A 15,923-nucleotide genomic window follows, 5' to 3' on the forward strand; every position below is an offset into this window, starting at 1 on the left:
CTTCCAGCATGTCAACTACACCTCACAGCTTGGTATCATCAGTAAATTTCCTGAGGGTGCATTCAATGCCACTGCCCATGTCACCGACAAAGGCGTTAAACAGCACCAGTCCCTATACCAACCCTTGAGGAATGCTACTCATCACTGGTCTCCACTTGGACATTAAGCCATCAATGGCAACTCTTTGTGTGTGACCATCCAACCAATTCCTTTACCCATCAAGTGGTCCATCCATCAAAAATGTATCTCTCCAGTTTAGAGACAAAGGCATTGTGCAGGACAGTGTCAAATGTTTTGCACAAGCCCTGGTAGATGACATCGGTTGCTCTTCCTTCATCCACCAGCATTGTAACTCCATCACAGAAGGCCACAAGATTTTTCAGGCATGAATTTCCCTTAGTGACGCCATGTTGGCTGTCAACAATCACCTCCTTATCTTCTATGTGCCTTAGCACAGCTTCCAGGAGAACCTTCTCAATGATCTTGCACAAAGGTGAGGCTAACTAGCCTGTAGTTTCCCAGGTCTTCTTTATTTCCCTTTTTAAAAATGGGGATTTTGTTTCCCATTTTCCAACCAGTGGGAACTTCACTGGACTACAGTACCTTCTCTAATATGATGGATAGTGGTTAGTCACTTCATCCATCAGTTTCCTCAGGACCTGTGAATGCATCTCCTCAGATCCCATGGACTTGTCACCTTCATGTTCCTTAGATGTTCTTGAACCTGATGTTCTCCTATAGTAGCTGGAGCACTTACCGGTGAAGACCAAGACAAAAACATCATTGAGTACCTCCGCCTTCTCCATGTCCCAGGTAACCAGGTCTCATGTTTCCTTCTGGAAGGAGTTCATGTTTTCCCTAGTCTTCCTTTTATAACCAATATACTAATAGAAGCTTTTCTTGTTGCCCTGGATTTCTCTGGCCAGCTTTAATCCTGTCTGGGCTGCCAAACATGGTTACGCGTTCATATTTCACAGAAACTAAATGACTATCAGGAAGGAGGCAAGTCCTGCTGTAATTACATCACATAGTAAGTGCTATTAGACAATATCACAGGGGAAGAATGCTTTAAAAACAGTATCAGAGATAACAGGTTGCCCAGAGAAGCTGTGGATGCCCCAACCCTGGAAGTGTTGGCAGCCAGGTTGGATGGGGCTTTGAGCAACCTGGTCTAGTGCAATGTATCCCTGCCCACAGCAGGGGGGGTGGAACTAGGTGGTCTTTAAGTCCTTTCCCACTCAAACCATTCTATGGTTTTATGATACCTTCTCCATTCATTTTTAACGATATGTATCAGAGGGTATATTTCTCTGAAAAAGCAACTTTGTAGGAAAGTAACTCAGTTCTGCTTTGAGCATAGTGAACTATCTGTTCTAGTATTCTAACTTCCTGAAAGGAGAGCTCAGAAGTGGGAATGTGAACAGTGGTTCATTTTGGATGCACACTTACAACAGTATGGTAATGACTGGTATAATATTAGAGCATTTTTAGTAAAAGGCAAGATAAATCTCATTTTAGCCATTCATTTACAACTAACTGAGAAGCTTAAACATTTTGTTATATTTTATATATAACAAAATATAAAGTATATATATAATATATTTTTATATATAGCTTTAAAAAACCCAAATATTTATCTTATCAAGTCCTTCAAGATTTATTGCCCCAAATCTAGCTGACTTTTAATTTATACCCAGATTACCCAATGTTGGAGCCCAAAGTCCTGATAGTGATCAAAACCTCAAAGATCACTTCAGTAACTGCTTTAGACTTTTTGTGAAACTACTTGAAGATACAATTTAACTTTCTATTCTTCATCTGTCCACATTAAAAAAAATATATAGTCACTTTTGTTAATCCTCACTGTCTTTCTTAGTAGTCCTCACAAGAGTCATTTGCTAATATGTAGAGAAGAGCTTCTAATACAGACATGAGAATTAAATGCCCAAAGTGAGACAGTGTGTGTAAGTCCCATGAAAAATATTCATTTCTCTGCAAATTATGAAACACAATGCAAAGCAAATGGAAGGAACCTCATTGTCTTATCATTTCCAAGGGTAAATATTAATCTGGAACATTAAATGAGCATAAAAATCATGGACAGAATGTATCTGAGCATGAACATGCAAGGGACAGAAATTGCTCAAAGTAATTGTCTGGTATCCATAACGCAGGACATGAGGTTTAAGAGCTGTAACTCACCAGCTGAAACTGATCACTTTCCAAATAAGAATGGAATCTTTGCATGTAATTCCAAAGTCCTGTTTAGTGCTAAAAAGAGATTCATTTCAGTGATAATACAGGAGATGCACTTCTTTGGTCTTTTAATTCTATGCTTTCTCTGCAAGTGCCATTGAGATCCCATAGCTGCTCCATAGCTACTGGGAAGTCAGTCCCAGTTCACACATCGTTACAAGCTGTTGGAAGAAAAGAACTTCTTTTGCCTATGGATGGAACATATCTAATACAGAATTGGTGGGAAGCTATAGGTTTGACTTGACCCACAGGAAAAGCCTCTTTAAATAGAAAATTTGCAGGCTATCTCAGGTAGCCAGCTTTTTCATGCTTGGTAGCTGATCTGCCTCTTTTTTGCTGTAAACTTTCATGTTGCCCACTCTCTACTTTCAACACACATCCAGAAGAAAAAGCAAAGACATTGAGTTTGAAGTGAGATTTCCATCATTTTTCTTAATAGAATTTCAGTGTAAGTCAGCAGATCATTAATTAAATTCCATCTAGCATAAGGGGTAATGAGCAAAAGTCAGCAAGCACACCAGATATTTCAAATAGCTTTAAGGAAGCAGGCATGAGACTAAGCAATCTTTTTCTTTGTACATCTGACTGGGGGAGAAAAGAAAAAAAAATGTATTCTTGGCAATGGCACTGAAAAAGAACTGAAATTAAATATTCTTTTTGTAAAAAAAAAAAAAAAAAGAGCCAGTTCAATAGCCTAAAATACAGGTGAGGGGGAAAAGGGTGTAAATCATGAGAGAATGAACACATTTTGGGCTCTAGGGCTGAGAATAACTGTATGACCAGGAAAAAGTAGCTGGAGAACTGAAAAGGGAAGTAAGACTGTATGGATACGTACTTCTAGTCATTATCCTTCCCCAGATTTACAGGGTTCTCTCCTCCAATTCAGGTAGGATTTCCACCTGGAGTTGTGAACATTGTACCAGGCTTTGGACCCACCGCTGGAGCAGCAATTTCTCACCACATGGATGTAGATAAAGTAGCTTTCACAGGCTCTACAGAGGTACTATAACGAATACAAGAAAATATAAGCAGGAAATGTACCCCTCTGATTCCCAGTGATGATTTAATATCTAACTTGTTCTGTGTAATTATTTTAACTTTTTTCTTTCTTTTGGCTGCTGGTTTGTTAAACAAAGTCTGTTTAATGATTTGCTGGTTATTATTAACTTCAAACATATCTAACAGTGTTTGTATTGCAAGAAAGCCCTTCAAACAGAGGCACCCCATGAGATACAGTAAGTTCTAGTATACCAAGGTTATTTTAAGTCTTGTCCCTTAAAAAGATAACATTTTCATAACTGTTTGCTTCTTTTTATAAGAATAATTATTTTTTTAAATGCGAAATGTGAAACAGGCTGTGCTCCATTCTATTTATTTTTAACAACAGCAGGATAGTAGGAAGGTACTTCAGAAATCTCATTCCTGGTTCTGCACATCCTTAGGTAGGGTGGTGGCGTTTTGGTCTTTGAATGATACTGATGATCATCTAGGTGGTCTCAGAAGTGTATTTGAATACATATCAGTTTAATAATTGGAAGGGAAGTAATTTCTGTTCAATTTTCCTAACCTTCACTCTGAAGAACTGTGAGTGGTATGACTGAAGATTTCTCAGTGCAGGCATTAAATAACTGTATCCTTAACACAGTACATTATATTATCTTTCTGTATGCATGCTATGTGGAAGAGCTGCCAGGTGGTCTCTTAACTTCTTGGATATACACTCCAAAGATAAATATCATTGCCTAATGTCAAGGATCAGTATACACCAACAGCAAGAGCTGTGTTTACTCTTAGAAACTTCTAGCTCTCAAGTAATGGGGATAAAAAGAAAATAATCTAAAACGCAACGTATGAGAAATATCCCATGGATGTTTCCAATGGACAGTACTAACTATGGCTTCCAGTGTCCATGCCCCTCCAAGGCAAGTGGACCAGATAGTGTATTCACTGAATTTTGTGACAGTCCTCTTCCTGTAACAGTGTAGTTTAGCAGTGAGAAATGAAAACAGGAATATGGGCAGGGAGACTGGAGGAAATTATTTGATGGTTGCTACAAATGAGCAGTTGCAGGTTAAAGCCATGAGGGCTACAAGCATGCTTTTGCTTCACAGTTTTTTCCAGGACAATTCATATAAAGTAGTTGCTTTAATTATGCTATCAATGGAAAGAAGCAGGGTAGGGGCTCTGCCTCACAGTGTCCATTTCCTCTTCTTTCTTCTAAGGGAGAAATTGGAGTAAGGAAGAGTTCGCTATACAGGCAGTGTAGTTAACTACTTTTTCTCTCATACACTTTGTGTATCAAAGGGCTTTTCCATGTATAAAACAGAGGAACTTCTCACCTAATGGGAGTAACTGGCAGAGCAGGAATCAGTGCTTACTTTAGATGACAGACACAAGCAAATAGAGTGGTGGTAACGAAAAACCCACCAGACATCTTTAGCAGTTAACATGAGTGTGTCCAGGGGGAAACACTTCTGGGAAGCATCCCTGGTTTGTAGACTGCAAGTCACCTACAACCCGACTCTTTAAAATTTTTTAATTTTTTAAATTTATTTTTCATTTCTACAGTTACTGGGATACCAGCCAACTGTGAACTGATTTTCACTTCTGAGGAACTCAAAGAAGTGTTATTGAGGTCATAATAAACTTTTTGAGATAAAGCTGTTGTCTCCCTACTTTTTAGGTTGGCAAACTGATTAAAGAAGCAGCAGGGAAGAGCAATCTGAAGAGAGTTACATTGGAACTTGGAGGAAAAAGTCCTAACATTATATTTGCAGACGCAGACTGTTAGTAGCATTTTTATTATATAAACCTACTACTTTTGCAAGCCCCATGTTCTTTTTATTTTCTTTGTCAGTAAATTATTTGTACCTGTTTAATGAAGGAGTAAGTTTTAATGTTTTCTTGTCACGCCATAGTTTTAAGTTAGATAACCATCAAAAATTGGTGGCTTCTGAAAGGATATGAACCTCTGACAACCTGTCTACCCTTACCGTACTTAAGGATCATCCTAATACAACATGAATGCAGAATGAAAAGCAGCTAGATGGATCTTATACAAGTCTATTAACTTTCTAGCTGAATACTCCACTTGTTACTGCTGATAGGGCAAATAATGTTGAATCTACATTTGACACAGAAGAGCTGAATGTGTGTTTGTTTACATGTGCTGTGCTATGCTTGATAAGAGTAGTTTTTGACATAAGTCAAAGGATCAATATCTGTTTTAAAGGGCCATAAAAATAAAAAGTGCTAAAAATGAAAATTATATGAATTGACCATGGTTTGTAAAGAATTTATGACGTGACCATTCAGGTTTATGATCTGGTGAACTCTGCATTTCTTTGCAGTGGACGCTGCTGTGGAATTTGCCCATATTGGTCTGTTCTACCACCAGGGACAGTGTTGTATAGCAGGATCTAGGATTTTTGTGGAAGAGTCTATTTATGACGAGTTTGTTCGTCGGAGCATTGAACGAGCAAAGAAGTATACTCTTGGGGATCCTCTGTTGCCTGATGTACAGCAAGGCCCTCAAGTAAGTAATGTTACATGTTTCCAATATAATCATGACATGACATCACAGTTTAATATACTTCTAAACCTACTGTTGCATTAGTTCCAAGAATAAGTACAGTTGTCTAGTGGTTAGTCTGGAGGAACTGGAGGAAGAAACTGGAGTGATGGCTGGTCATGCCACTATCATAGGCCTAAGGGTGAGGTTCCTTTCTCTTTTCTAGTTCCTTTTGTTATGGAATGGGAACAATTATATAGAATTTAAATGTTTTGAGAAAGCTGCAGAGCAACAGCTGCACAAGTGTGATCAAAGATTGCTAACATTATATTCAAATAGTGCCACTATAAGTGAGTAGCTTGATGAGATAAAATACAATCATGGGGGTTTTCCCCTTTTTCAAGGTGCTAGTCTTTCATTATGCTGCTCTCGGTTTTAGAATATTACAGAACTGAAATGCATCATTCTGTACTTTTTTCTGCTTATGTTAAAAGGTTATACCAACAGATTTCCTAATAAATGAATGCTAAAATGCAACATTAAAAAGCATAGTTTTCACAATGCTGTGGCTTCAGTGGATCACATTAGAGCATTGTTAAATTAGTTTTCATCTAGAGTCTTATTCCCATATCAGCTTGTGCTAACAGCATATATACTTTCTTGGCAGAGTTATTATGTACATATTTGATTGTCACAGAATCAAGGAACGCTACTGGAGACAAAGCAAAAGCTGGAGACAAAGCAATTCCTGCACATTTCATAATGTAATGTGTTCTTCATTGGTTATCACAGTCATTTTATGTAATCAAAGACACCAAGTAAATTGGAAAAATGCATTCCAAGCCACACAGGATTTGGAGAATTTAAAAATACTAAGGATGTTATTTTGATATTGTGCAATATGTCTTGCTAACAAGCTAGTATGTTCAGCTGAATAAATTTAAATACCAGAGGATGGGAAGATTCAAACAACTGTCTGCTGTACAGCTTATACAAAACTTACAGGAATCTATTCTTATGTTATTGTGGCTTTTCTGAGTTTGAAATTCATGCTAAGAACTTAAATGAGAGATGAAAGTAAGCTTTTATTAAAAAAAAGAAGGTTAAACATGAAAAAAAAAGCATTATTGGAGACATTTTAAAGTCTGTGATAACTCTTTTCTTCTCCAGTCTCATCATTTGCCTTTCTTGACCTCTTTCTCTTCTTAGGAGCTTTAGCAGAAATCTTAATTTTTTTCATATTAGTAAAGTTCCTCCTTTTAAAACTGGTATGATCCCATTTAATCAAAAATTTTAACCATGCTATTTAGGTGCATTTCTTTTGTGGTAGTTGTTAAACATCTCTCTTTGTCTTTAAATTCCATGTTGTCCTTTGACTAATTCTTTCTAGAAACAAAACCCGACAGCCTGTATCAGGCATATTCACTGTGCTCCTTTGTCATAGAGCCTCCTCAAAAGCCATATTTGTCCTCCAGTTCCCAGGCCCTCTGGGGCAGCACCTGCCTCAGGCAGCAAGTTTGGGTAACATTTTACACAGCAGGCACAAAAGAAAAGCCAGACCCTAATGGAATTCAAAAGATCATAAATATGCTAATTCACACATGAAGAAAAATTATGATTATTATAATAACAAAGGTAGTACTGACAGCAATGTGACCTGTGTCATCTAAACCTCATCTTCTCTTCAAGGTGTTTATGCACAAGAGATACTTGGCCACCAGGGTAGCAGAAGTTTTATGTCTTCAGTAAGCAGTAAGACAATTGTTTTTTAAAAAATGACAAAGGCAGTGAACTAAAAATTACCTCCTTATAGATACCCTTATGAATCCATATCCCTATAAATACAAACTTTTATCATAGCTTTAGCTGAATAGCTGTTTAATCTAGTATGCATCTAGGATGCCCCAGAATCTTTGAAAATATTGTTGCATTCTATGATCATGGTAAAACGTGTTTTAAACAAATAAGAAATTTTTATTGCATGAATAGGAGAATAAGATGTACACCTACTCTGCTAACTGATGGGTATGATCACAGAGAAAAAGCTTCTGTACAAGAGTTCCCCTAGAAATAATCCCACTATCTTCCTGAGCCAGTGCTTGAAGGCCTGAAAGAGTGAAGGAAAGAATCACAAAAATGGAACAATAACAACAACAACAACAATACAAAACAAAACAAAAACAAACAAATAAAAAAAGGGGTGTTAGGGGCTTCTACCAAACAAACTTTACCACTGAGTTTTTGGTGATATAAATGTTGTTTTGTGCACAATTTCCCTTCAGGCCTGAAGTGGTGATTTCTTGACTTGGAGAGGGGAGGAGAGGAGCCAATATGTGATCTTTTTCTAGTCCCCATTTATACTATTTCTTTTTATCCAATTTGCCACTGGAAATTGGAAGGTGTTAGGGAAATACAAGCTCCTATTGCACTGCCACCATAAACCCCTTCAACCAAAGACCAATCATTTTGCTATGCTATAGAGCCAAACTGCAATAAGCTTGGCATATATTGAATTTCTTGGTAGGCTTGGGGCAGAGATTGGCTTCATACCATAAAAAATCTGTCATTTATGCTTCTCAATCCACAAATATAAAAAACTTTATTCCACTATTAAATCAGAATTATCTCAAAACAGCATTGAATTGCAGTTATATCTTATTGTTGCTTTTTAACCTTCTTTAATAGTTTAGGAAAAAAGTGTGGCCAGTCTGCCAGACCTAGTGAAGCTCAGAAGACTCTTGCATCAAGCTCAGAAGACTCTTAGATCAAGACCTCTGCAGATTTTTCAGAATCAAGCTGAACAATTTTTAATTTGTTGAACTATTAGTGCTTCGCAAGAGTACTGGAAGAAGTATGAAACACACTCATTTTATAGAATTTTTTAATTTATTTTTTTTACTAAAGAAAACAAGGGTATCAGTCCCTTTACAGCTGATTCTTCTATGTCAAAATTTCTGATTTTTAGCCTATTTGAGAAAAGCCTGGAAAGTTTTGAGAAGTTAGTGACAAGAACTCCAGCTGTTCGACTTCAACACATGCAATTGAATAAAGCTGGAACATTGTTAGGTTTTGGTTAATGAGTTAGGTGAACAGTTATTATCAGTGTGTGCTGTTTTCATTCTTGTGATATCTTTTCATTTAGATTGATAAGGAACAGTTTCAAAAAATCCTGGAGCTAATTGAGAGTGGGAAAAAAGAAGGAGCCAAACTGGAATGTGGAGGAGGTCCATGGGGAGACAAAGGTTACTTCATCCAGCCCACAGTTTTTTCAAATGTTACAGATGATATGCGCATCGCCAAAGAAGAGGTAAATAAATTCTTGGCAGTCTGTACTCTCACTGGAGATTGTCTGTTTGAATGTCTGTACAAAATATCCATTTAGAAGATCAAGTGGCTACATAAAAACACTCAGTAAATCTGTTGTTCTATTCTGGTGGTGGTTAAAATGCTTTTCTTAATTTCTAATGCTGGTTTCACCAACTCAGTGGAGGTGAGGGAAAGGAGTACGTAGGTTGACCTGCCAACGAAGACTCCAGCATACACTGGCAGTAGATAAGAAAATGCTGCTGAGGTTAGGATTGTTTACATCACACCATACTGCCCATGTCTCACATCTGAGAGTTCCAGTAACCTGAACAGAGAGGCAGATTATGAAGGCACAGCTTGTCCACTCTTTGCACTGCCTAAAAGGAGCCACTTAAGTTGGGGTTTGGACACAACAGGCACCAAGGAAATAGTTTGATTGTGCTTCCACAGGCATTTTGTTTGTGGAAATACAGCAAAGCAGACTTTTGCCTCTGCAGGGTTATTTAACCTGGATCAGTTTGCACATGTGTTTACACAGCACTGAAAGAGCTTCTACTGACCCAGCTAAGGTGGCGGTGCCAGGGCATCAGTGATCATCTACAACGAACAGGAGTGAGGAGTGCAGAGCTGCTATGCCATTGAGAAAAACAGTTCAGTAAGCACAGCCTCCAAGTCCAGTTATGACCTCTTCTCTGTTTTTTCACACTCATCTTGATCAACAACTGCTGCAGTTCTGTGTCCTTTATACTTCTTCATACCAGAAAGCTCCTTCACAACTGTTACAAATCTAGGTGTTGCTTTATATAGCCAGTGATACTGCTGATGCAGTCTGCTGAATGTACCTAGCAAGAGTCAACAGGCTGAGTTAAAATGAACACCAGAACATCCAGACTTAATTGTCAAGGGGAGAGAGCTATAAAACAGATGAGAACTGTATGAGAAATAATTTACATTGTTTCTGTCAGTCTGGGAGGCAGGTAGGAAACTTCAGAGATGTATGTTTCTTCACAGATCTATTGGTTTCCTTTGGGTCAGCAGTACAAGAGCTGTTTTTCTCACACTATTTTGAGTGTATTGAATAATGAAACCTCAGAGAGCCAAGGCAATTTAGATATCCAGGTTCTGCAACTCACAGCTTGAACAGTGAGGGAATGTTCAGTGGTTTTCTGAGCTATGTAAATCAATCCCTGCAACTCCAGTTAGAAGCTAGCACTAAACACTTTCTAGGAAAATCAAATTAAAAGATCACAATCTATGGGAACAGCAGTAATCAGATGTGCTAATGCCCCCCTGCCCTGCAGAGTCTTGGTACTGTGTGGTGGGCATGGGCACCTCTGACTGAGAACATGGAGCAGCAGCAGTGGGAAAGCCAAGCCTTGAGAGACTATTATCTCGCATAACACCCATATGGAAAGCAGAATTATTTGTTTCACTTGGAATATTTGCCCAGTTGTGTAGCTAACTGCAGAGATAAAGGTCTGATAGGAAGTTTAGGGGAAGGTAAAGTTGAATGTCCTTCTCAACTCTACACAAGAAAACACCAGTTTGCTGATAACCAGTGTAGATATGTAACACATGGCTCTGTGTTAACTACCTTTAAGGTGAGTGTCTTTCCATCTTTATTTAATTGTTTTCATTATTTATTTTTTCTATTTATTTATTTTTATATTGTTTTATTAATCATTCTACAATATACTATCTTGATTTGCTCCATGCTACAAAAATCTGACTTTTATGTGAATTTATAATGCTTTTTAGAACTCTGTTCTGAGATGTACACAGCTGACTGAATGAATTCAGGAATAAGGCCATCTGACAGAACTAAAATTTTTAAATATACATAATTTACGATAATAAGCTATTCTAATCCACTTTACATGTTTGCATGTGTCTGAAACAGATATTTGGACCTGTTCAACAAATCATGAAGTTTAAAACTGTAGATGAAGTTATCAGGAGGGCAAATAATACTACCTATGGCTTAGCAGCAGCAGTTTTTACCAAAGACATTGATAAAGCACTGACATTTGCAGCTGCTCTTCAGGCTGGAATAGTATGGTAAGTAATGGGGTTTTAAATATTCCTTCAGAACTGCAGGTGACAATGGCAGTACTTGTAGGATATTTTAACACTTTCTTGGGTGGTATATTTTTATATCTGAATTCCTTAACATCTTTAGAGAGGTAGATTAATGTTATCCTCGTGTGCTTCCATTGCCTTCATCTTTCCATACTTAAGATGTTATTAAATAACTACTTCCTGTAAGTCTTCACAAAATTGTCTTGTAAACTTACTAGGAAAAAAGGAAATTGGCTTGCTAAAAAGGAAAGAAAACAAAAGGAAATACAGTAAGCGCCACTTTCCTTTCAGTTCAGGACCTGGGCATAGCCCAATACATACTTAATTTGCAGAAATTGCTGTGTATACTGTGTAAAGGAACTAATTATCTGAAGTTCTGTGGCCATTAACCTGGTCAGAACATCCACCTGTGATGGAAAAGATTGATAAAATGTGGTTGAAAAAAAGGAAGGAAACACAAGTAGGAGACAGCTGCTATAGGAACAACTATTTCCAGCAGTGGGAAAGAAAGAGGCAGCCTACAGGGACCTGGAAAGGCAAAGGCTGAAAGATGCAAGAGGGAAAGTTTGGAGGAATAGCAGACTGAGTCTAATGACTATCACTGACCATGACCTGCATTTCCCTCAATTATTTTAATGCAACAAAAAGAGAACAACTAATTTTACTTGAACACAAAATCTATGTCCAATTTACATTTTATCTGAAAGAATTTGCAGCCAGCACAAATTCCTGCCCAGGTCCTGTGACCTAAAAGCATATCCTTTATAAAAATGAATTAACAGTTTTGACTTAGGAGTTGGTATCTTTTAAATGTAAAAAAAAAAACAAATAAAAGTGGAGTCTTTGGGTTTTGCATTTACAACATTGCTGGTCTGTCTAGGAATCTTTAACTATGAGCAGAACATCTATTGTTGAAACCAGTAGATTAACAGCAGCAGAAATTATATGATATGAAATAGATAATATCTGATTTGACAATGTTGCAAGATAAAAATAACTTCTCAGTTGAAGAGAAAGATGGACATTCTGCCAAAACTCTTCATACTATAAATTCTCCTGTAAAATTCCTTTTTTTACTCATTACTATATTTTTGTTCTCAACCACAATATAGAATATGGTTTAACACTGAGTAGTATCAATTTTTCCTAACTATATACTGAAGTGGTGCTGGATTTGTCTGTTGGAAGTGTACCTGCAGAAGACTTGTGACCAGTCTTCAGTTTGAGAGTTTATGCACTAGTTAGGAAGGAATTTTATCATAACTATCAGAGAAACATGTGACTGCCATTTTGCTTGAAGATCCTTGACGAGCATTAGAACCCTGATCATAGCTGTAGTTTCTGGTAATGCTCTGTTTCTCTGAACTTTCAACATATATATTTTTGTAAATTCATTACTTAGATAGAGTTTGTGAATATTATCACGTCTTTTACAGTCAAAAGAAAAAAACTGATTTTTCAGAAGTAAGAAAAGTCATTTCACACTGTTAAAAATAATTTTTCTGAACTTCCAGGGTCAATTGTTATAGTGCAATGTCTGCTCAGTGTCCTTTTGGAGGGTTTAAGATGTCAGGAAATGGACGAGAAATGTAAGTAAACACTTTTTAAAAGGTAGGTTCACAGGAACTGCAAAGTGAAATTCCAAAACTCAACTTTAAATATTCATAACTAGGATGCCTATTTTTTGTCGAATTAGTCTATATAGTGTTAGAGGCTTCATGTTGTCAGAGACAATGTCAAGCAAACAATTCCTCTATAAAACAAATAAGAATGTTACTTAGATACACATTTTATCAAAATGACTGATTTTAGTAGCTTGTGATCTACTGATATGCCAAACTGATCATTATATTTATGGTGTACAGATTTTGTCATCTGCATGAAGATACTTATGTGTGTAGTTTGTGGAATCTCCTTTAAATGCTAAGTTTTTGGGAGCACAAGACATTTCAAAAGTTTTGATTTAAACAAGAGTTTTCAGTTTCAAAGTTTTGTGATGACAACAATATTTTTGCAGTTTGTCCAGCTTAGTCAAAAGTTATGACAAAATTAGTCCTCAGTAGTCCCTGGACCTTTGGTCTTTTGCTAGATTAGAAGTAGAGGACTATGCAGAAATGACAAGCTAATGAAATTCTTTCAAACTTCTAAGGTTTAGTCCAGTTTCAATTTGAATCATGTCCTGCCTTACCTGTATTCATCTTGACCTTTACATTAGTAAGAGAATCATTTAATTTATTATGTACTGAAACATTTGATGTCATACATGTTCATTATATTATGTAGGATTATGTCTTCTGGAGGGTTTTGGAACATAAATCACAAGCAGTCTTTTGTCAAAAATGCCATATATCTGGGAACAATGAAGTATTTTTAAAACAATGAATATAAATCAAAACATGTAAATTTTCCCTTTTATTAAGCCAAATACATAACACTTTTATGGTATAATGGTAAAGAATAATGGAAGTAATTAAAAATGTATGTGCAGGTTAAGGGCTTCAGAGCTTCCTTTTCCCCCCTTTTTTTTTTTTTTTTGAGATAAAGGCTAGGGTTCTCATGCTTACTTTCACTGGTCTCAGTCTGCTCCTGATGTCAAAGCTCTTGCTGATTTCAAAGGAAACAGAGTCATGCCAATGCTGAGAGCTTTAGAAAATGTGAATGCAAAAAAACCCAAATAATTTAGGCCATTACTATCAAAGACTGTTTTGCATTTCCTGGATGCCAAAACCTGGGAGATCATTGATTCTGAATCACAGCCTTTTGCAGGAATATTTTGGGGGGTTATTTGCTGGAAATAACAGGAACACTGTAATATTGTCTATAACCGTGCATTCTGAAGGAGCTAAGCTTTTGTGCAAATTAAGTTTTTCCTAATGCTTTGTTCAAAATCACAATTAGTGGACCAATAAAAATATTCCTTACAAAACTGCAAGGAAGAAAACCTGTGTCATTGATTTTAAGAGAGGCAGTAATATGTGGGAAACAGCTGCACTGAAATATTCAGAAAATCAGTGCATCTAGCCGTTGACTTCCTTGAATCCCAGAATAAAATCCCCTGTATAATTCTTGCAATGATAATACCATTAAGAATTAAATTACTGAATGTCATGTACTAACAGAATGCCTCTTCAAAAATGAAGATAATCGGTAAACATTTTTGACAGCACAGGAGTCCTGAGCACAGATTTCTGTTTTGTAGACACATGTATCTAGTAAAATGGCAGTAAGAACTGGATAACATTTTAGTGTAGCAATCCCTTACTCTATCAAACAATCAAGTTATGTCTAAATAGCTTGACTGTGTCAGATGTCAAGCATCTAGGCACGCAAGCAAGCTTCATCTCATCATGTAAAATGTAAAGGTGGAATCATGCTGATAATACGTCATCAAGATTTAAGTGTTTTTCACTGTTTGGGAGATATCATAGTGGATTAATTATGTCCCCCATTTGAGGTGAAGTGCAAATTCTTTGACTCTGAAGAAAACTCTTGACAGCAGAGGAAAGCTTTCGCAAATAACATGTTGAGCGTATTTGTGAAGACCTAACTTGTGCCCGATTTACTGCACAGGCACCCAGTTTAGATATGCACTAAATTGATTACATGCCATTCTTTTGTGCAGAAATGAAACTGCTCTCTCTCCTACTTTTCTAAGAAAGACAGTTGCTATAGCTTTTAGAAAGGGTTCCAGCAGCAGTCTAGTTGCACAGATGTCTCCCAAATATGTCCAGTATACTTGCTATACATCTGGCCAATTACAGAGCACCACTGAAAATTCCATCCAGGACATAACTCATATAAAAGCATTAGCATAAATACTGCTCTTGGTTCTCTTTTATCTAGGGGAGAATATGGTCTTCATGAGTACACAGAAGTTAAGACTGTCGCAATCAAAATCCCACAGAAGAACTCTTAATGCTGTTGAAGTGCAGAATTTGACATCTTCAAATGAGTCTGAAAAGGCAATCTCAATTCTGAAAAAATTCATTTCCCAAATTATTCATTAACCTTTTTGCTTTCTGATTGTGTGAGAGGTACTTGCTTACATTGACCATATAAAGAATAATGTAGGAAATTCTAATGCAGTTAACAGAAAAGGAAATTTTAGTATCTGGTACATAGCTAAGTAATTTTGAAATTCATGTTCAGAAGGAACTATTTTTCATTTTCAGTGGAAGGTCTCTATAGTACTATGAAAACATTCTTTTTTCAATGTATTCTATTGGTACAGTTTGAATTTATGTGCTTTTATAAATGTTAGATTGCAAGCTCTCTGCATTTTCTCTTCTTTGTGGCCTTAACAAAAGCACTTATGAGTAATTAGCAGATAGATACTTTTCTGTGTCGTTAAAAATAATAAACTTTTTCTAGATATATTACTTACACTACTGAATGTATTCATCATACTACACAAATGTAATCTAGATAGTATTAAACAATATTAAAATCCACCTTCAAAAGCTAATATTGGTTCTTTCATTAGTCTTTCAGCCACTAGGCACTACATAGTACATTTTTTATATCCATAAAGAGGCACTACTGTCTTAATGGTGTGTTTAGGCCATCAGAAGTATACTATTTTTGCTATATGGAGACTAAAGTCCCTAATACTTTGACAGTATTATAAATGGAAAAATATGAACACACGGAACACTGGACAATTTGCGAAGAGCCAAAACCTGGCTTTGTAGCAATAAGTATATAAAAAGTCTTAACAGAGAACAAGCAAGAAATATTAAAGGGAAAGAAGAGAAGGCACTCTTTTTTGTGA

At 36.7% G+C, this 15,923-nt stretch overlaps 1 protein-coding gene across 1 annotated transcript in view; it reads left to right on the forward strand.

Moving 5' to 3' along the window:
- The window catches only part of ALDH1A1 (aldehyde dehydrogenase 1 family member A1), a 58,557-nt gene extending 42,940 nt beyond the window's left edge, over positions 1–15,617 (forward strand). Inside the window, exons 9-15 of the mRNA XM_005435721.3 lie at positions 3,143–3,256; positions 4,940–5,042; positions 5,607–5,791; positions 8,910–9,074; positions 10,974–11,131; positions 12,667–12,741; positions 14,996–15,617. Of these exons, the coding sequence (XP_005435778.1) occupies positions 3,143–3,256; positions 4,940–5,042; positions 5,607–5,791; positions 8,910–9,074; positions 10,974–11,131; positions 12,667–12,741; positions 14,996–15,068 (873 nt within the window). The 3' untranslated portion in view covers positions 15,069–15,617. The remainder of the gene's footprint in view (positions 1–3,142; positions 3,257–4,939; positions 5,043–5,606; positions 5,792–8,909; positions 9,075–10,973; positions 11,132–12,666; positions 12,742–14,995) is intronic.
- Positions 15,618–15,923: the final 306 nt, after the last annotated feature.

Source organism: Falco cherrug, chromosome Z (genome assembly GCF_023634085.1).
Source record: "Falco cherrug isolate bFalChe1 chromosome Z, bFalChe1.pri, whole genome shotgun sequence".
Classification (NCBI taxonomy): Eukaryota; Metazoa; Chordata; class Aves; order Falconiformes; family Falconidae; genus Falco; species Falco cherrug.